This window comes from Brassica oleracea, chromosome C6, assembly GCF_000695525.1.
Source record: "Brassica oleracea var. oleracea cultivar TO1000 chromosome C6, BOL, whole genome shotgun sequence".
NCBI classification, from domain to species: Eukaryota; Viridiplantae; Streptophyta; class Magnoliopsida; order Brassicales; family Brassicaceae; genus Brassica; species Brassica oleracea.
In genome coordinates this window covers 16,050,272-16,071,763 of record NC_027753.1, presented here as the reverse complement: position 1 = coordinate 16,071,763, position 21,492 = coordinate 16,050,272, and the positions used below count along the sequence as shown (strand labels likewise).

General features: G+C 38.7%; 1 protein-coding gene and 1 pseudogene across 1 annotated transcript; both read right to left on the bottom strand.

Moving 5' to 3' along the window:
- Nucleotides 1-252: 252 nt before the first annotated feature.
- LOC106297585 lies at nt 253-6,448 on the bottom strand (annotated as a pseudogene).
- A 10,357-nt stretch (nt 6,449-16,805) lies between these two features.
- LOC106296460 (ubiquitin receptor RAD23d) lies at nt 16,806-19,543 on the bottom strand. The gene is made up of 12 exons (XM_013732592.1): nt 19,431-19,543; nt 18,980-19,138; nt 18,800-18,865; nt 18,660-18,715; nt 18,475-18,531; nt 18,177-18,354; nt 17,904-18,056; nt 17,725-17,790; nt 17,589-17,636; nt 17,403-17,509; nt 17,208-17,286; nt 16,806-17,128 (listed from the first exon to the last, which is right to left on the bottom strand). Exons 1-12 carry the CDS (start codon nt 19,494-19,496, stop codon nt 17,009-17,011), a joined length of 1,155 nt encoding a protein of 384 aa, XP_013588046.1. The 5' UTR covers nt 19,497-19,543; the 3' UTR covers nt 16,806-17,008.
- Between the last annotated feature and the right edge of the window lie 1,949 nt (nt 19,544-21,492).

The window sequence follows — 21,492 nt, the reverse complement described above, 5'->3', positions numbered from 1 at the left end:
TTCCAGCTCCAGTGAGCTAGCTCAGACTATGAGAACTCCCTTCCAGCTCCACCTAGCTGAATGAGCTGCCTCCGGACCTTGTCCAGCATATGGACCACTCGTCCAGCTCTCTTTAGCTTCCTTTCTTCTTATCTTGGTCAAGTCTCAGCAATCTGATGCACTTAACCTTCTGTTTGGACCATGATACGCTTGTCTTTAGATCATTTGACCTGACTGGTGCATCTCCTCGTACCATGGCCTGTCCTGATGGCCTTATCTAGAACTAGGGACATGACAAGTCTCCCCCACTTGGAAGGAACTCGTCCCCGAGTTCAAACTCGATGGTTCACCACCCTCATATTGACCATACCACTCAGGATACTCAGCTTTCATTTTTGTTTCTGTTTCCCAAGTGATAATGTCCTTGCCATTGAATTCCCATACTATTTTAAGCATGGGGACTGTTTTCCTTCTCATTGCCTTTTCCATCCGATCAATGATCCGAACCGGCCTTGTTTCTAAGGTGAGGTTCTTACCAAGATCTTTTGGAATCTCAGGCAATACAATGTCCTGATCCGTTAGACACTTTCTTAGTTGAGACACATGGAAAACATTATGGTAAGCATCCATTGCAGATGGCAAATCCAACTTGAAAGCCACCGCCCCAACTCTTTCAAGTATCCTGAATGGACCTAAGAACCTAGGGTCCAGTTTCCTTCTTCCAGAAACTCTGGTCCTACCTTTAAAGGTAATCATCTTGAGATAGATTCGATCACCAACCTCAAACTCAAGATGTTTCCTTCTCTTATCCGCATAACTCTTCTGGCGGTCCTGCGCGTCCTTCATTTTCTCTTTGACTAGCTTGATCTTCTTTGTGGTCTCTTCCACAATCTCAGGACCTATCATGCTGCGCTCCCCCACTTGAGTCCAGCATAAGGGTGTCCTGCAAGGTCGCCCATACAATGCTTCATAAGGGGACATGCCTATGCTGGTGTGAAAGCTGTTGTTGTATGCAAACTCCACCAGTGGCAAGTGCTTTTCCCATGAATCTCCCCAGTCTAAAACACATGCCCTTAGCATGTCCTCCAAGGTCTGGATGGTTCTTTCAGATTGACCATCCGTTTGAGGATGATAAGATGTACTCATGTTCACTCTGGTTCCTAGGGCCTTTTGAAAAGCCCTCCAGAAGTAAGATGTGAACCGAGGGTCTCTATCTGAGACTATACTGGCCGGCACTCCATGCAGCCTCACTATCTCATTCACATAAACCTTTACAATTTCATCCACTCCATCACCCATTTTAATGGGTAAGAAGTGTGCAGATTTGGTCAGGCGATCTACAATCACCCAAACTGCATCCTTCTTGTTCCTGGTCGAAGGGAACCCAGTCACAAAGTCCATTGTGAGGTGATCCCACTTCCACTCTGGTATAGGGAGGTTTTGAAGTAAACCACTTGGGACCTGATGCTCTGCTTTAACTAGTTGGCAAGTAGGACACCTTGCCACCCACTCAGCTATATCAGCCTTCATTCTGATCCAATGGTAATACCTCTTGATGTCTTTATACATCTTGTTTAGCCTCGGGTGCACTGAGAACTTAGACTTATGAGCTTGTCTCATAATCTCTTCCTTTAGTTCCCGGTCACCAGGAACACTGATTCTCCCATGTACCAAAATGGTACCATTGCTGGTGATCTGGTACTCAGTCTTGTCATTCCTTGCAACCTTTTGCAAATTCTCATCCGAGCCTTGTGCTTGTTGGATTCTTGTAAGGAGATCAGCCTGGTTCACAGCCTCCAAACCCAAAGGCTCATTCTCACTGGCCAAGGTGTTTAGATTCAATGACCGGACCATCCCTTCCAAGATCTCTACTTCCTTCTCTGCTGATACTTCAGCCCTACGCCTGCTTAATGCATCAGCCACTAGATTGGCCTTGCCTGGGTGGTAGGCTATGTCCAAATCATAGTCGGCCACAAAATCCATCCAGCGCCTTTGTCTTAAATTCATCTCAGGCTGAGTGAATATGTACTTCAGGCTCTTGTGGTCAGTGAGAATCTGAACTTTGGCACCATACAAAAATGATCTCCATATCTTCAAGGCAAATACCACTGCGGCCATCTCCAGGTCGTGGGTTGGGTAGTTGCCCTCATGTTTCCTGAGCTGCCTTGAGGCATATGCTATGACCTTCCCATGTTGTGTGAGCACACAGCCTAGTCCGGTGATGGATGCATCTGTGTACACCACATATGGTTGGTCGGCCTCAGGTAACACCAGGACTGGTGCACTGGTCAGCATGTCCTTCAAGGCTATAAAGCACTTTTCACAAGCTTCAGACCACTTGAACTTGACATCTTTTCCAGTAGTTGTGTCATAGGTTTTGCCACACTAGCAAACCCCTTGACATACTTCCTGTGGTAGCCGGCCAGACCCAAGAAACTTCTCACTTCAGTTGCATTCTTTGGTCTCGGCCACTCTTGTATACATTTGATCTTTTCTTGATCAACTGAGACTCCTTCCTCAGACACTACATGTCCTAGGAAGCCAATGCTCTTTTGCCAGAAGCTACATTTGCTTAGCTTAGCAAACAGTTGCTGCTCTCTCAACCGTTCCAACACCAATCTGAGATGCCTCTCATGGTCCTCTCGAGTCTTAGAATATACAAGTATGTCATCAATGAAGATGATTACAAATTCATCTAAGAAATCTCGAAGACTCCATTCATCATCATCATAAAGGCTGCTGGTACATTGGTCAATCCGAATGGCATGACCACAAACTCGTAGTGACCATACCTAGTCCGGAAAGCTGTCTTCCTTACATCTTCCGATGCAATAGGGATTTGATGATAGCCTGAAGCCAAATCAATTTTTGAAAACCACTTGGCTCCCCTCAACTGATCTAGCAACTCATCAATCCTAGGCAAAGGGTACTTATTCTTTATAGTAACCCTGTTCAGCTTTCTGTAGTCTATGCACAACCTGAAACTACCATCCTTCTTTTTAACAAAGAGGACTGGTGCTTCCCAGGGTGATACACTTGGGCGTATGAACCCTTTATCCAGCAACTCCTCGAGTTGTTTCTTTAGCTCAGCCATTTCGGCCGGAGCCATGCGGTATGGGCTCTTTGACATTGGGGTCGTCCTTGGTTCCAGCTCTATTATGAATGGGTCAGACCTATCAGGGGGAATGCCCTGTAGTGACCTAAACACATCTTCGAACTTACTTACCAGCGGTATCCCGTCCGGGCCACCAACCCCTACGACCTCCTTAGTGGTGATTGTGGCTAAATAAGCCTCACAACCTTGTTCCAGCATCCTTTCCGCACGGGCTGCTGATAACACTAAGCATCCAGAGGCCGGATTAATACCTTGATACTTGATCGGGGGTCCACACCCACTCTTAAACTGCACCCTCCCTCGATGACAGTCTAAGGTGGCCCGATTCCTGCCAAGCCAGTCCATGCCTAGGATCACCTCGTGATTCTTAAGGCGGACCACAATCAGATCCACAGGCATTACCCTGTCCTGGATCATCACTGGAATGTCTTTAACCAGACCTAGTGAATGCATAACTTGCCCACCAGCTCCACTCACCAAGCCAAGATCATTCCTGGTTCCCATTTGGAACATACCTTTTCCAATCATATCTGGACTCACAAAGCTATGTGTAGCTCCAGTATCAAATAGTACATGTGTTTCCACACCACCAATACATAAGGTCCCTACATAAGACCTCCTCTAAGTATCTAGTCCATCCTAGATTCCTTACCATGCAGTTCTACTTAATTTAAAAAGAATAAGGTTAGACTTTTTACCAGTGATCGCCTTGAAGGGTCCGGACTCATCCACATCCCTTGAAAGCTCATAGACTCGAGGCGCTGAGGTTTGGCCTTGCTTGTGGTCTGGTCGGTTTTTCTCAACACGACTCCTCCCTTGTCCAGTTTGCAACTGAGGACAGTCCACACGGAAATGCCCTCTCTTGCCACACTGATGACAAGTCCTGGCCTCACTGGTCGAGCCTTGCCCACGGTTCCTCTCCGGTCCAGGACAGTCTCGAGCTGAGTGATCCATCTTACCACAATGGGTACAAGCTCCCATAGCCTTCCAGCACTCGCCTCCATGGTGTTTTCCACATTTGGGACACTCAGGCCTACCACTTGAGGTTTTACCCCCTTCGGCCGCATCCCTCTTTCTCTTCCGGTCACTACTCTGACCAGAAGACACCACCACACTCTTCAGTCTTTGTTTGTTTTCTTCAGCCAGATTGGTCTCCAGCATTGCCATCCTCTCCACCAACTCAGACACTGTGTGAAAGGTACGGACTGAGCAGTAGGTCTTGAGTTCGACCCTAAGGCCCCTTATGAACCTCCGGACCTGGACTGCCTCATCCTCCAGCTCCCCTCCCACAAAGCGCCTAAGGCGGTTGAACTCCTCTTCATACTCCCGAACTGATCTCTTTCCCTGGACCAAGTCCAAGAATTGAGACTCCAAACGATCCCATGCCTCTGCTGGAAAGTACTTGTGGTTGAACTCAACCTCAAAGTCAGCAAACCGATCAATGGTACCATTGGTACGCTTGTCAAGGGCCAACCACCAGTTGTGTGCATCCCCTTCCAGGAAGTGGACTGCAATGTCCTTCTGATACTCATCTGGGCAACGAGTGGAATTGAAATTGCGAACCAGCCTGGTCCTCCACTCATCTGCCTCTAGAGGATCAACACTTCTAGCAAAGTGTTTTGTTCCCAACCGAGAGATGTGCTCCAGCACCTTCAAGTAATCAACCTTCCTAGCTGTTCCAGCTGGTGGATCCAGCTCAATCACCTCAGCTACAGGTGCAACTTGACCACTAGGTCCACCAGCTCCAGGAGCTATCACTTGAGCTTGTGTAGTCTGACCCACCGATGAGTTCACTACTGGTGTGAACACTTGGGTCATTGCCAGCATCTGACTTCCCATTACCTTGATTGCATCAAGTACTTCCTTCATGGATGGCTTAGCCATCTGATTAACCGGACCAGTCCGCCCATCTCTCTGGACGTTTGGATCAGCTTCACCATCCCGTTCATCTCTCAGCTGCCCACTAGCTGCACCTAGCTGGCTCCCAGCTCCATTCAGCTGTTCTCTGGTCTCTTCCAGCTGCCTGTCCTCTCCACCCAGCTGAACCTCAGTTTTATTGATCTGAGTTTCAGTCAGGATGGCCTCCCCGGTCCGACCAGTAGGTGGGACTGACAACTCCACTGGATTAAGCACTAAGGCATCTCCAGCACTGGACGCCCCTGTCCCATCCTTAGTTTTCTGAGACCTCTTCCTAGTTCCCTTAGGTGTGCAAAGACAAAACACAAGACAGAGGTTAGGTTACATTTTTGTTTGCAAACCTCGAACAAAACTAAGTTAACCAATACCCAAAACCTGCCATGAGACCCAGCCGGATGTGTGATGATCAGCCCTAACACAAGATCCTAGAATCAAGCATGCTCTGATACCAACTTGTAAGACCCAAACCTGGATCCCTTGATCCAACCAGTCCGCGGCCTTATCTAATATCTAAGTGTACTTCAGCCGGTTTAAGTCCAATAGTTTCTAAGTCATTTTTCAATCGTTGAGGTTCATGTAATCAGACAATACAATGCGGAAGCTTAAGGTAACATAATTTCATATATATAAGTCAATGTGATCCATACAAATCGTTCATATCATTCAGTTGCACAATAGGCTATCATAAGTTCACTGTATCAAACTATCACTACATCACACATCCCACACGGCCAAGGTCTTCATGGCTCCTTAGCCTTACCACGATCCCTATCAGGACCTGAAAACAAACCCCACAATACATATGCATAAGAATCACATCCGATACCCTAGCAAACATCATCCTAAGCATGGTTCAGATACTTAGCCTAATCTGGCCAAAAGTGACCCTTTCTGATACTTGTCTAGAATCTAAATAAAATTCATGATAATTCATGATAATTCATGACTAAGAGAATGGTCAAGTCAGATTCCTCAGAACCGGCCTCGATCATACTGATCTTGCCCATGAACCGCCCATATGGCCATAACTGACCACCTCTAAATATTTGATATAAAACTAATCTTTCACCATGATAATTCATGATAAATAGCCACTAAGAGATATCCATGGTCGGATCCTATCAATCCCCTTTGGAACTATAAGATCAGACCTTACATGCCCAACCAAGGCCATGGAGAGATTACACTGATCTGGCCAAGGCCTGGTGGCGTGCCCATGAGACTGAACCCACAGAACACTTAAGAATATAGTAGAGAAGAGATATATTGTCAGGTAAAGAGTATTAGATGCAACCAACAACACATGGATCAATCGGCCAGACCACCCGAATTAATGGTCTTGGGCGATACCACTTGGTTAACACCCTGTACCTTAGGTGTGTGCTTGGAAATCCCCAAACTCTTCTCCACAGTCTTCTCCTTCTGTCTAGTATCCATTTCCGATCGAGTCTCCCTTGCCCACGGCTAGAACTCACCGGAATCACCAACCCTCCACACGGACTGCCTTGCGGCCAACTTCTCTCTTTTCTTTCTTTACTTCTGTAACGAATTGGGCAGAGTTTTCCCCTTCCCTTTCTCCTCATCAATGTCGACAGGAGGGACTTGTATTTATAGGAGAAGAGACCACCAACTGCTCTGGGCGAACAGAAGCATTGATTGGACGATGGGGCACATGCGGTTGCACCTTTTCACCCAAACCGTCCAACCGCTCACAACTGCTCTTCTCTTCGTTTGGGATGATCGATCTCTGGCCCAATAGCTTGCCCACTTACATAGCTTACTTGCCAGAGTCCCTCAGACCCATCAGACCCCCATGTCCATGATCCGGACCATAACCACCCATGATCCGTAATGACCGGCCAAGACTCCAACACTCCACCCAGCTGAGATGAGCTGAGTGCTAGCTGCCCCAGATGAGTGAGCTACTTTTCCAGCTCCAGTGAGCTAGCTCAGACTATGTGAACTCCCTTCCAGCTCCACCTAGCTGAATGAGCTGCCTCCAGACCTTGTCCAGCATATGGACCACTCGTCCAGCTCTCTTTAGCTTCCTTCCTTCTTATCTTGGTCAAGTCTCAGCCATCTGATGCACTTAACCTTCTGTTTGGACCATGATACGCTTGTCTTTAGATCATTTGACCTGACTGGTGCATCTCCTCGTTCCATGGCCCGTCCTGATGGCCTTATCTAGAACTAGGGACATGACAGAAGCAGCTGTTCATCAAAGAATGTTCAAATCCTGCATAAGGATAAGGAGATACTGAGTGGTTCAAGACACTCTGAGGAGGTGATGAACAGAACGTCTGCGGGGAGTAACGACCTAGACAACAATCGAAATGTTGTCAAGGACTTGCTATTGGAGCTTGAGGGACTACCCCCAGCACTCGGGAGTGATGTTGTTGGGGATGTTTCGAGGAAATGTTTTGAGGTTGGAGGCACATCACAAACGGGTACTGAAGTGGAGACAGAATCAGCAGAGAACCAAGTTTGGGCTTTGGTGGGTAGAGAGTCTCCACCTTCACCTCGAAATAGGAAAAAGAATGAAACTAATGGCGACGAGATGCAGGGAGAAGATGAAGTTATCATATCGCCCTCTAGGTTCAATGTCTTAGCACTTGAGGATATTGTTGAGGAAAATGAAAAGGAAGAAGATGAGCTAGAGGAGGGAGAGATGGAGACAGGGGAACTGAAAGTGGGCGCAAAGATCAAAGAGTCTTCAAAGAGTGGTCGTTTACGCTCGAGTGCCAGTCTCAAGCTTAGCAAACAAGTCCCCATTCGAGCTAACTCTAAAGCGGTCAAGTCTAGTAACAATCCTAAAAAAGCTTCTGATCGCAAGTTATGAAATCCTTTTTCGCATTGAACATGCGTGGCTTCAACATGCCACACAAATATATAGAAATACGGCGTTGGGTTCAAACAGGTAAATTCACTTTTGGGTGTCTGCTGGAGACGAGGGTTCAGAAGGAAAACTATGGAGTTTGTTTGGAGGCAGCGCTACCGGGCTGGGCCTCTATGGCCAATTACGAGTACAGTCAGCTAGGGCACATTTGGTTTTGTTGGACAGACAAGGTGGTTGTGACAAAGCTTCACGTTAGCTCTCAGGTCATCACTTGTGCTGTCCAGTCACATGAAACAGGAGAGCAGTTCATTTGTTCAGCGGCGTATGCTTCGAACAGCGAAATGGAAAGAAGAATTATGTGGGATGAATTACGAGGTACACAGGCAGCTTATCAGTATTTAGACCTGCCTTGGATAGTCATAGGTGACTTCAAGGCAACCCTTTCTACTAGAGACCATTCCCGTGGGGGTGGCGCCCCTTCCTCTCAACTGGGGATGAGGTATTTCCAAGAATTGGTAGGGGACTGTAATCTTACTGATATGATGTCAACTGGAGCTCTATTCACTTGGTGGAACAAGCGAGATGAGGATCCTATAGGCAAGAAGTTGGATAGAGCTTTGATAAACGCGGCTTGGTTTAGAGACTTTCCACAGTCGGTAGCACGATTCGAGGCTGGAGGCATATCTGATCATGCAAGATGTGCGGTTCATCTTACTGGTAACCACAATGAAGCCCGCAAACCGTTCCGGTTCTTCAACTACCTTACTGAGCATGCTGAGTTCCTCCCAGTTGTTAAAAGAGTGTGGGAGACGACTCAGGAAATTCATCACTCCCTCTCGGCTTTGAGCCGATTCCAAGCCAAGCTAAAGCTCCTCAAGTTCGAAATGAGACTCCTTAACAAGACTCACTACGGGAATCTACCATACAAGACAAAGCTTGCATTTGAGGAGATGTGCCATTGTCAAAATGTGGTACTGTTGGATCCAACCCCTGTTACACTTGCTGCAGAAGCTGAGGCATCAGCGAGATGGAACAAGTTGGCTTCAATAGAGGAGAAGTTTTTTAGACAGAAGTCTTGCGTAAGATGGATGGGAGCAGGGGATCAGAACACGACTCTTTTCCACCGCTCGGTTCAGACTAGGAATGCTTCGAACTCCATTACAATTCTTGTCAATGAGGCGGGTGAAGCGCTCACAAATCTTCCAGACATAAAGAAGGAGGCGGTCATGCATTTTCAGAAATTTCTCCAAGTACAGGATATGGACTCTGAAGGTGACTCCCTCCCTCTCCTACAGGAACTGTTATCGTATCGCTGCTCTGCTGGATCAGTTGCTAGTCTTGTAGCTCCGGTCTCAGCTGAAGAAATTGTTTCTGCCTTGCGCTCTGCCAAGCGATAAGGTCTCTGGCCCAGACGGCTTCACAAAAGAGTTCTTTGTAGCAGCCTGGTCTATTGTAGGAAGGGAATTTGTTGTCTCAGTGCAATCTTTCTTCTTATATGGATTCTTACCCACGGGAATCAATGCAACGACCCTCTCGCTCATACCTAAAACCGAAGGAGCGCAGACTATGAAGGAGTATCGACCGATAGCTTGCTGCAACTTCTTGTACAAGGTCATCTCAAAGATCCTTGCCTCTCGGCTCAAAGAAATTCTCCCAGAGGCAATAAAGCTAAATCAGACTGCTTTCATCAAAGGTAGACTACTCTTGGAGAATGTCTTACTAGCCACTGAGCTCGTGAGTGGCTACCACAGAACCAGCAATTTCAATCAAGCTGCGATCAAATTCGATATCTCCAAGGCGTTTGACACGGTTCGGTGGTCTTTTATCACATCTGTTCTGAAAGCCATGGGTCTACCTGCGCAGTTTATACTCTGGATTAGGGTCTGTATCTCGACAGCTGCTTTCTCGGTGTCGATCAATGGCAGTCTAGAAGGTTTCTTCACGAGTGCGAGAGGAATTCGACAAGGCTGCTCGCTTTCGCCTTATTTGTACGTCATACTGAACAATGTTCTGTCCAAGATGTTGAATAAAGCAGCAGAAGCGCAGCAGTTTGATTATCATCCTCAATGCAGGGAAGTGAAGCTTACCCATCTTAGCTTTGCAGATGACATACTAGTATTCACAGATGGTACTAGCAGGTCACTTCTCGGGGTGTTGCAAGTCATGGATCAATTTGCTCGGATCTCTGGGCTGCATATAAATGCCTCTAAGTCATCTATCTTTTCTTCTGGTCAGACTGTAACTCCTATGCTAAATGAGGCCGAGCGGTTAGGGATCAAGGCGGGGAAGCTACCAGTGAGGTACTTGGGCATGCCACTTACCACCAAAGCTCTATCGAAACAAGAGTATGAGCCACTCATTGATCAGGTGAGGGGAAGAATGTTGGCATGGAGAAACAAATGCATCTCCTACGTGGGTCAACTACAGCTGATTAAATCAGTAATCTTAGGCATTATCAACTTCTTGAGCCAAGCCTTCATCTTGCCAAAGGCTTGTCTGAACGAATTAGAAAGTATGCGCAGCGCTTTCTTGTGGTCTGGCTCTCCTAACCAGACGCACAAGGCTAAAGTGGCATGGGGGGACCTCTGCTGTCCTCTAGAAGAAGGAGGATTGGGAATAAGAAAGTTGCGCGATTCATCTAAAGTCTTTGCTTTAAGCCTAATTTGGAGGATCATCTCGAAAAAGAGCTCGCTGTGGGTATCATGGATACAACAGTACCTGTTGAGACAAAACTCTTTTTGGGAAGTTAGGGAGGATGCAAAGAGTTCTTGGATTTGGAGAAAGCTGTTAAAGCTTCGGTCGCTAGCATATCAGTTCACACGGGTTGAGGTCAAAGATGGGCGAAATGCTTTCTTTTGGTTTGATAATTGGTTACAGAGTGGAAGACTTATTGACATTACGGGTGCAGTGGGTACTTGCTATCTTGGCATTGCCCGCAATGCTAGAGTATGTGAGGCGGTCACTCAAGCGCAGTGGAGTGTCAGAGGACATAGGAGTCGGCATTTCCATGAGCTACATGCCCGCATTCAGAGAGAACCGGTCCCTGATGATCAACAAGAACAAGATGTGATCCTGTGGAAGCACTCCGATGACAATTTCCAACCATGGTTCTCTTCAGCGCGCACTTGGGATCAGATCAGGCAAAAGAAGGCCACAATTTTCTGGAACAAGAGTGTTTGGTTCACGCAAGGAGTACCGAGGTTCTCCTTTATTGTCTGGTTGGCTGTGAGGAACAGACTATCAACAGGAGACCGAATGAGAGCTTGGGGCACTCATCAAGGCTATCCTTTGTGTGGAGAGAGGGATGAAACACAGGACCATGTCTTCTTCGCGTGTCCCTACTCTTTTACAGTGTGGGACAAATTAGCTAACAGACTGAGTGGTAACAGAACGGATCCTGATTGGATGACCTCGCTGCAGTTTTTAAGTGCAAACAACCTGCAGATAATGGACAAGATACTGCTCAAGATGGTCTTTCAAGCCACTATCTACCATTTATGGCAGGAAAGAAACCGAAGAAGGCATCAGACAGGCCATTGCACGGTTGATCAAACAGTCCGAGCCATTGACAAGGCAATGAGAAACAGAATCTCCTCTCTTCGCTACAGAGCTGGCCATAAATTCACTGGTTTGATGCAAATATGGTTTGAAGTCTCAGCCAATACATAGCAGAATAAGATTCATCTTTTAGCCTTGTAAAATTGTTTTTTAGGCCTATATGTCTTTGTAAATGCTTATTCTTTTTGCCATGATCAATAAATTTCACATTTAATCAAAAAAAAAAAATTTAATATAATATTTTTTTTTAAAGAAAAATTTAATTTACATTTAGACATTATTACTTTTTTATTAAATTCAGCTGCTTGAAAAAAATCATAAATGCATTTTTGTAATATTATTTATTTTGATTTGGTTTAACTATTTCAATTTTATTTATATTTAATGATTATTTATTTTAAAATAAATTTCTTATCATCTTGTTTTGGTATATATATATAATATATATAAAAATTCTAATAATTTTTGGATTTTTTGTTTTAGTTAAAAATGTTAAAACTGGAAAATTAATTTGTTAACTACCTGATGAACAGATACATTTAAATTAAAATCTTATCATTTAACTATCAAAAATATATTGATTAAAGTTATTTTAGTTTTGTATTTGTTGATGCACCCTTACAATCATTTTTGTTATATATATATATAATATAATTTGATATAAAAAATATATTTGTAATAATATTTAGCTTATTTTTATTAATGTGATATATATCAAAAATAAATATATTTTAATATTCTTGTCAAAAAATTGATTTATATTGAAAATGTACATTAATAGTGATATATGAGTTAATAGTCACTATCATATTTTTAAAAGCTTACCAAAAATATAAATATTTATAAGGAAACTTGTACATGTCGCAATTAGATTAGCGTCATGTCACATTTTATAGTAAGTCATGTCATCATTTCTTTCAAAATCAATGTGGTGATGATATATGACAAATCACATCTCAAATAATGGCTAGAAAATGTTTTTAAAGATTGCATGTATTCCAAAGTCAATTCTACTATATATTAATTGAAAATTCACTTTAGTGATTTTTGTTTACGTGTCGATCATAGGTGAACTCTTACAAAATTGTTATAATTTGATTGGCCGATGATTTTTAATTTTTATTTATTTTAATTAGATCTAAAAATAAAAGGTAAGTCTATAACCAATTAATATCACTTGCCAAATAATTTTCATAATAATACTATAAATAATGATTTATGGTAACTAATTGTTGAAATTATAGAAAGAGAAATAAATTGATCATTTTTTATATTTAAAAAATACTTAAAATAATAAACGAAAAACCTTTAATATAAATCAATATAATGATTTTATATTCTTATTTAAAGCATTATATTTTATATAAATTATCATGATAACTATTAACATCTCCTAAAGTTCATATTATATGCTTTATAAATCATCTATAAAAACATTTATCATATTATTTATCTTGGCTTATTGTATATTTTGAATTATTACAAGAGTTTGTAAGTCATCTATAAGAGATTAAAATAAAAGCTATATATCATACTATATATTGATTGAAAAATCATTTAAGAGATTTTTGGTTATGTGTCGATCATTTATGAAATCTTAAAAAACTGTTATAAATTGATTGTCGGTAATTTATAATTTCTATTCATTTATATTTATCTTAATTATATTTTAAAAAAAAGAAATAAGTCTATAAACAGTTAATATCACTTCTCAAACAATCTACATAATATTACAAATAATTATTTATGGTAACTAATTGTTGAAACTATAAAAACAGTAACAATGTTTGATCATTTTTTATATATTTATAAACTACATAAAATAGTAAACAAAAAAGTTTATTAAAATCGATATAATGATTTGTATATGGCCCTATATTTGTATATAAAATAATAACTATTAATATCTAATAAAAATCATACCTGCTTTATAAATTATTTACAAAAATTATAAATACATTTATAAAATTGTTTATCTTGGCTTATTATATGTTTTAAATTATGATAAGAGGTTTAAATTATTTATACAAGCTCATAAATTAATTTATAAAATCTATTTTTAAATTTCATTTTATATTAAATGATAAATCACTTAATTGATTTTTTCGTAGGTGTCGATCATATATAGAATTTGAGAAAAAATATTATAATTTGATTTGTTAATGGATTTTTAATTTTTATTTATTTTATGAGTACGAAAATTAGTTCTAGAAATAGTTTTATCAGAGTATCGAAATGGCCTAAATATATTGCAAAAAATAATTTATGGTAACTAAATATGTGATTTAATATATATAATGCTTCATAAAATCATTTTTAGCAATCAAGTATTTCTAAACTATATAAAATATTCCAAAAGTTTCAGTATTATATACCTTCAAAAATTATGTAATTTTATTAAAAACTGAATCATGAATATTATACATAACTAATTTTAGTACAATTATCAATACAAAATATTTTTTAAAAAAATTAAAATAGTCATATTTTTTTTTTAAACAATTATTCTCAGAAAAATATTTAACAAAAACACATAATGATAAAAATGTATTTTAGTTTGAAAACTTATAAAAAATATATTGTTACAAAACATTCAAACCCGCGAAACCGCGGGCATCCACCTAGTAATTTGTTAAAAAGTGTTATCGAAAATATTCATACACTTTACAATAACTCTCAAATAAATACAAATAAAACACATAAATGGATTCTTTGCATTAAATTTGATAATATTGGTAAGGAAAAAGAGAAATTTTTTTTTTCAAAAGAAGAAGAAGAAGAAGAGTAACGTGAGGAGGAGGCACCAAAGAGAAAAATGTAACTTATTCGCATCTAAAATATTTTGTGTATATTACTAATATGCATTAATGTTTATAATATTAATATGCAATAGGTAAGTTAAAGATTTATACTGAATGTGTTGTGAAATTAATTTAAGAAATGCTTATTAATTTGGAAAATACATGGAAAGCATAATGTTTGGAGTAGTTATTACTTCAGTGGCATTCTGATGTAAATAAACCGTAATTTTTAGGGTGAATTTATATTTGTACTTCTATTTTAATAATATAGATTGTCATTATATCATGCAATACTTTTTTCTAGGAACATGGTGATCTTTATTGTAAAATATATATTCTTGTACTTTAATTTTTAATTTGTAATATATTGTTCAATATTATATAATTGTTGTGTAAAATAAATTTTTTATTTTAAATAATATTAATTTATATTATTTTTATTTTCATTTTAAGATATTTATATATTTTCGTATTAGTAATAGAGTAATTCTCTCAAATATACATTTTTAAGTTTTTGTCACAAAATAGATCTCAAAAACTAAAATGACCAAACTAGCAATTTTTATTTTGAAAATTTTAAATTTTTTGTACTTTTTAAAATTTGAAATCCTATCCCCAAAACCCTACTCCTCAACTCTAAACCATAAATCCTAAACTATAAACCCGAAACCCTAAGCCTTATATCCTAAACCCCACTTCTCGACTCTAAACCCTAATGTCTAGATTAATTAACCCTAAAAGTATACGTGTATATTTACTTTTTTTGATAAAACATTTAAATATATTTTGATCACTTTTATTTTTAAAATCTATATTTGTTACAAAAATTTTTTAGGTCTATTCTAAAGAATTTATCTCAGTAATATATATAAAATATAGGGCAATTGCACTACATATCTACGTTTGAAACATTATTTAGTTAATTGGTAAGTGCACTGTTGACAGAAACATAATCTCCCACCTTTACCCCTATCCCCAGTATAATTCAGACATTTGCAGAACTTTTTAAAATTATTTATTTTTCCTGCTTATTCTCTCTCCCCTCTAAATAAAAACTTCTTTCTTATATTAATATGAGTCAGATATTTCATTTTCATGCTTATTCTTAACTAGTTTTGATTACTCTATAAGAGATTCACATTTATATAGTAACAACAATGATTTATATTGTACAATGATCAGTTTGTTTCATTATGATTCTTAAGAAAAAGCAAAGCTTTAACCAATAAAAGATTACCAAGTCATATTATGTTTTAGAAAATAAAAAAAAAGATACAAAATAGTAATAATTATAAGAAAAAAATTATTAGCATTGTTAATATTGTCAGTAAAATCCTAAACTCTAAATCCTAAACACTAAACCCTAAACGCCGTTAGAGTTTATAATATACCCAAAGGTTTAGGGTTTACCCAATAATTTAGGGTTTAGGGTTTAGTATTTGGTTTAGAGTTTAGGGATTAGAATTTTGTTTTAGGGTTTAGAGCCTAGTGGTCAAGAGTTTTAGGGTTTAGAGTTTAAAGTTTGGTTGACGGCGTTTAGGGTTTAGGATTTTGTTTCCGATGTTAAAGAAAAAAAAAAAAATTTCCGGCACTTAATATTATTTTTTGATTATCTATTAATTTTTTATATAAATGGAATATAACATAACAAATTTTTATTGACTGTAATTTTAGCGGTAAACACAAAAAAACTCATTTATTAGGGCATGACTAGTTTCTCGCTAGCACCCACAAATGCAGGTTTTGCGGTTGGTAGCGGTTGTTGGCGTTTTACAACATTCATAGAAAACACAATAATAGAAAACACAATAAATTATTTCAAACATCTCTAAACCTCTGAAATTCAAAAATTGCTTTCATCTAGCGTCTGCGGTTGCGAGAGGGTAAAATATATATTTTTCGAAAAACTATATAAATATAATAATAAAAATATTCAGTTTTATAATATTTTGATTTATATTATAAAATTTTAAAACAAAAAATATATTATATATTTTTTAAAAAATTAAGAGTAGAATTTTATAAATATTAATTTTATATTTGTTATAATAATATAATTTTTAATATTTTTAAAATTTATATAAAATGTAAATATTTTTGATTTGTGTTTTAACCACTCAAAGGGTGGAATGTAAATAAGATAAAATGTATCTTCATATGAATAGCACTGCAGCCTATCTCTACACTACTCGGATATGGCAATGGGTCAAGTGCGTAATTTCACTTATCGTCCTCTGTCCGACTAGCTAATTATATTATTTTTTGCATCGTTTCCTAATTAACTTTTGTTTTATTGTTTTCCAGCCAAATTGGCCTAAAATATATTTGAAATTAATATTAGTATAAGTTATATGTAAGTTACAAAATTATGAAGACTAAACTGAAAAGTGTTTTGAAGTTTCGAATACTAAAGTTTCGTTATTCAGTCCCTCAAAATCCGAAGGTTTCTTGGATTGCAAAAAACTTTAAAATTTGAGGGCTTCTTAAGGGAGAATCAAACACGACCAAAATATTGCTATAACGGTCAAATAAATGGTGCAAGTTTGCAACTGAAACCATTAGAAAGGTTTCTAAGCCCAACCTTATAAAAAAGAAGGGACGTCTTCAAACCAGATAAAGCTATAATATGATAAGTTTTAAAAATGTAACATAAACACATCAACTCCCATGAACATAAAAACATGAAACTTGTCAAACGCATCGGAGAAGATAGATTATCTCATACAAGCAAATGAAAAACAAGAAGAAGCATAAAGATGGGTCTCTGAGTTTTAGGAAGGCGGAATGGATTTCTTCTTTCCATTACTGTTCCTCAAACTCATGCATGTGATCTAGAAGGTAGTTAGCTGCAAGTTCTTCGTTCTTGTTACACGCAAAGAACACCTCTAAGACCATCGCACGATCAAACCCCATCGCTTCAAGCTGTGAACCCAAATTTCAATACAAGACATGTCTATAGTTCGAGTTCAAGTACAAATGAAAAGAAAACGAGGGAACAAACCCGTTCAATGGCTTCACGCTCTTCAGGTGTGACGGTAACAGCTTGTGGCATTGCTGCTTCCAACTGTTCCATGACATTCCTGCAGGTTGTATTGGTGAGTTAAACGAAAATTCAGTTTGGATTGGATGAATTGTTGGACAACCAAATAAATGAAAAATGTATAGGAGAATGAATGAATGATGATATAAAACTCACTCTTCTCCCTCGACAGGTTCATTTATCAAGCGTAGGAAGTCAGCCTGGTGCTCTTGGATGAGTCGCACAAGCTGCGGGTTTTGTTTACCGAGCTCTTGAAGCATAGGCTGCAGAACAAAACATTATAAGCGAAAAACATTTATGTGATGTCAAAACAGAATTAAACAGAGGTGGGGATATACGTACCTGTAGAATTTGCGGGTTTGCTTGTACCATAGCTCTCAAGGCTTGGAACTGAAGAATTGGCAAAAAAAATTGCAATTACCATAAGGGGAACAGGTTGAAGATTTCTTTACTCAAATGGAGAAGAATATGAAGATACCTGTTGACTGTTACGTAGGAAATCAAGATTACCAGCTCCAGCACCAGCATCTGCAGCGGGCATGCCCTGAGTGAAGACAGACAAGAGTGGATGTCAACAAACGAATCCAAACGCATGGAAAATAAAATGATAATGAGTCAATTATATGCTACTTTGAGATTCAAAATAAAAAAAACTACCTGGGGAAACAGGTTTAACGGATTAGCGTTAGGACCACCAGTTGCAGGCACTGGAGCAGCTTCTTGTTGGGTCTGTGCTAGAGGGTTTGCTGCCTGTCCACCAGTAGCTGGGGCTTGAGGGGCTGGTGGGATTTCAGCTTGAGCAGGGATTCCCTGAAATGTATCAAACAGATGTTTAATAGACAGATCAAAGCATACTAGAGTTGTGGCAAACCAAAGGTAAGTAATATAACGAAGATGTAACACAGAATCAAGAAGTGGAATGGGACATACTGAGTACAGATATTCGACAGCTCTTTCAGGGTTGTTAAAGGCGGCTCTAAGGGCACGGATAACAGTGTCACGGTCCCAACTACCTCCACCCATGTCAAGAATTTGCTGAACAGTGGACTCTAGATTGTTTCCAGCAACAAGGTTTGACGCTGCTTGTCCATAAACATCTGTCTGAGTCCTGTTTTGCAGCAGAAAAAAAAACAGAAGCTATATGATGATCAAACAAGGAAAGACAGATTCGAAAATATATAGTAGTTCTGATAAATAATGAATATATTGCAGTTCTGACAGTACTTACGAAGCAGCGGCTGCAGAAGGTGCTGCACCGGTTGCAGCTCCACTTGAAGGCTCTGGACTGTAAAACGCACGAAAAAGTACAACAAATTAGCAAAGCGGTATATAGAGGGATTCACCAACAGAAGAACCTGACAATTCCTCTTCCAAACTGAGGTAACTTAATGAGAGAGAAGGCTTGGAACTCACACTGAGGCAGTTGGAGTAGCAACCTGAGGTGTAGCTACCGTCTGTGCAGGTTGAGCCTAAAAAACCAAAGCAGTTCAGTAGTGTGATCTAAGATACACTTCTTTCACTTGCAGGAGAGAAATAAATAAAACTTTATTCACCTGAGTAGCACTAGGTGCTGGAGCAGGTGCAGATGCAGTTGATGCCCCACTTGAAGAAACCTTGGCCTTTATTTCATCAAGTTAAAAAGAGTTAGGAACCAGAAACTAGTAAGAATCCCTGCTAAACTAATCGTATTAGTGTTTGAGAAAGGGTGGACCCAAAAAGAAAGAAGATGACACCTTGGACAACATGATAACAATGAAACTGTTCTCAACGACGTTGTTCTCTTCCAACGTAGTCTCATCCTTGAGAACTTTTCCTTGGTGGATCAGCATCTGCTGAGCAGCTGGGTATTGCGCACCATGAAGAGTTTCTATACGCTTTTTAGTATCAGAGATCTGCAACAAACTAAAGGTTTAATACCCATCTCAATGGTATTGTGATCTATGAAAACCCAACCTAAGTAAGTATGATTAACTTTTAACATAATAATCTAAGATCACCAAGTTAAACCCAAAGCACTAAACTTTCAAACCCTAATTCAGTTTCCAATCGATGGGCACAAACGAAACGCAGAATTTCAAATCAGAGTGACGCCTAGATTCACTATCTCAAACCCACAAGGTGGAATCAAGACTTAATGAAAGTAATTAGAACACTGATATTCTCGAATTCAGGAATTAGGGTTACCGTCTCCGCCGGATTCACTTCGATCTCGAAGTTTGTCCCTTTGAGAGTCTTCACGAAAATCTTCATCCTTCTTTAGAGAGAGAGAAAGAGAGATAAGCAAAGTATAGAGAGAGGGGTCTTGAGTCTGGCTTATATATCAACACTAATTATCAAATAATCGGCTACACGCAAGCCTATTCTCCTTTCGTGTATAAACGATAGGATGCATGGAAGAAGACACAACTGTTGATTTAATCCGTTGGATTAAGAAGGGAGCATATGATGAAATGGAGATGTGTATAGCTGATTGTAGCCTCCCCTAGAATCAACTGAATTACCACTGCTTGGGTTTGGAACTTTCTTTTTAGATATTGGCATGTGCGATATTTACTCAAAGGTTAACTTTTACTTCTTTTTTTTTGTTTTTGTTTTTTGCAAGTTCAAAATAAAATGACTAAAATATATTTATATTTGCAAAGATAAGCATGTGCCATATATTTAGCTTAGGAAATATTAAACCTGCAGTTGCTATGATATATTTCTTATGATGTTTTTCTTTAAATAAATATAATTAAATGTTCTTTTGCTTAGATATATTTTTTAGATATTGCAATCCATATATACTCAAAAAGTTATTTTTTACTTTTTCCTTTTGTTTTGGTTGCAAGTTAAAAACAAAATAAAAATCTCTAAAATGATTTATTTGTTTGCAAATATAAGCATTAAAAAGTATTAATGGGTGGATATAAAGAGGGGCAAATCTCCAAAATAGCACTTTTCTAAGTTTATATCACAAAAATAGCACTCAAAGATTAAAATGACCAAAATAGCACATTTCTAAGTTTATCCTATGAAAATTTTAAATTTTTTTATTTTTCAAAATTTGAAATCTTATCCCCAAAACCTCATTTCTCAACTCTAAACCCTAAACCCTAAACTCTAAACCCTAAACCCTAAACCATAAACCATAAACCCTAAACCCTAAACTCTAAACCCTAAACCCTAAACCATAAACCATAAACCCTAAACCCTAAACTCTAAACCCTAAACCCTAAACCATAAATCCTAAACCCCACCCTTTAACTCTAAACCCTAAGTTTGTGACTTTTGATAAAACATTAAGTGCTATTTTTGTGACTTTTAACCTTGAGTGCTAGTTTGGGAACATAAACTTGATTTAGTGCTATTTTTGTCTTTTTCTCTATAAAGAGTAGTGAGTAGTTTTTGTTTTTCCCAAGTTAAAAATAAAATAACCAAAATATATTTGTATTTTGCAAAGACAAGCATGTGCCATCATATAAATTAAGATATACTAGATGATTCTTCCGTGCTTGAGCACGGAAATAAACATTCAAATTTCAAATGGAATTTAGTCTAGGGTTTGTGAGGAGAATATATTCTGAGAGAATTGGGTCTCAGGTTAGAATCATAAAGAGAATTAGGTCTCGATTCAAATCGGGTCGGGTGGGAGTCGGGCAGAACCCATGTATAAGTGGTAAATATCTCAGCTTCTCTAGGGTCTTATGTAATTTACATAATTTCTGAACTAGAAGTACATATATTTAGTGTCTGTTTTATTTCGGATCCTTCGAAGTATACTTCATGAGCCATGGGGGCAATGAAGATGATCTCTCGAAGAAGAGACTGATACTCAATTAATCATCCGTAGAGAGATAACTATTACTTTGCCATCTTAAGATTCATTATGCTTTGGTATTTCTTTTGTAGCCCGGTGCAAATATTTGTTTTTTTGTTTTTTTTTGTCACAGAATTGTTGTTGTTTTCTCTAAGTTAGGAGAAAATAATATGTGTTCGGTCATAAAACCCTACATCCTAAATTTCCTCTTATTCTAATATAGCAGGATGTCAAAGGATTTGTTGAGCAAAGTAAATTCAGAAGCTTTTGAAAACTATTCTCAATTTGTTTCATTCCCTATATGAACATGGCATGGAAAAGAATAACAAAAGAGGTATCTATAATAATAAAGCTGTGTTTTGTCCTTTCTCATGCGCCACTTTGCAAATGTAGTTTCTCTTTTGGACACATGTGATATCCCCTTCTCCCTACTCTGAGAGATTTGAT

Excerpts from the sequence above, each read along its gene's own strand:
- LOC106296460 (XM_013732592.1), bottom strand. The coding sequence starts at position 19,496 with ATGAAGATTTTCGTGAAGACTCTCAAAGGGACAAACTTCGAGATCGAA. Across the intron at positions 18,716-18,799 it reads CAGCACCTAGTGCTACTCAG|GCTCAACCTGCACAGACGGT; the intron begins GTGAATAAAGTT and ends TTGGTTTTTTAG. Across the intron at positions 18,057-18,176 it reads CTGTCGAATATCTGTACTCA|GGAATCCCTGCTCAAGCTGA; the intron begins GTATGTCCCATT and ends GATACATTTCAG.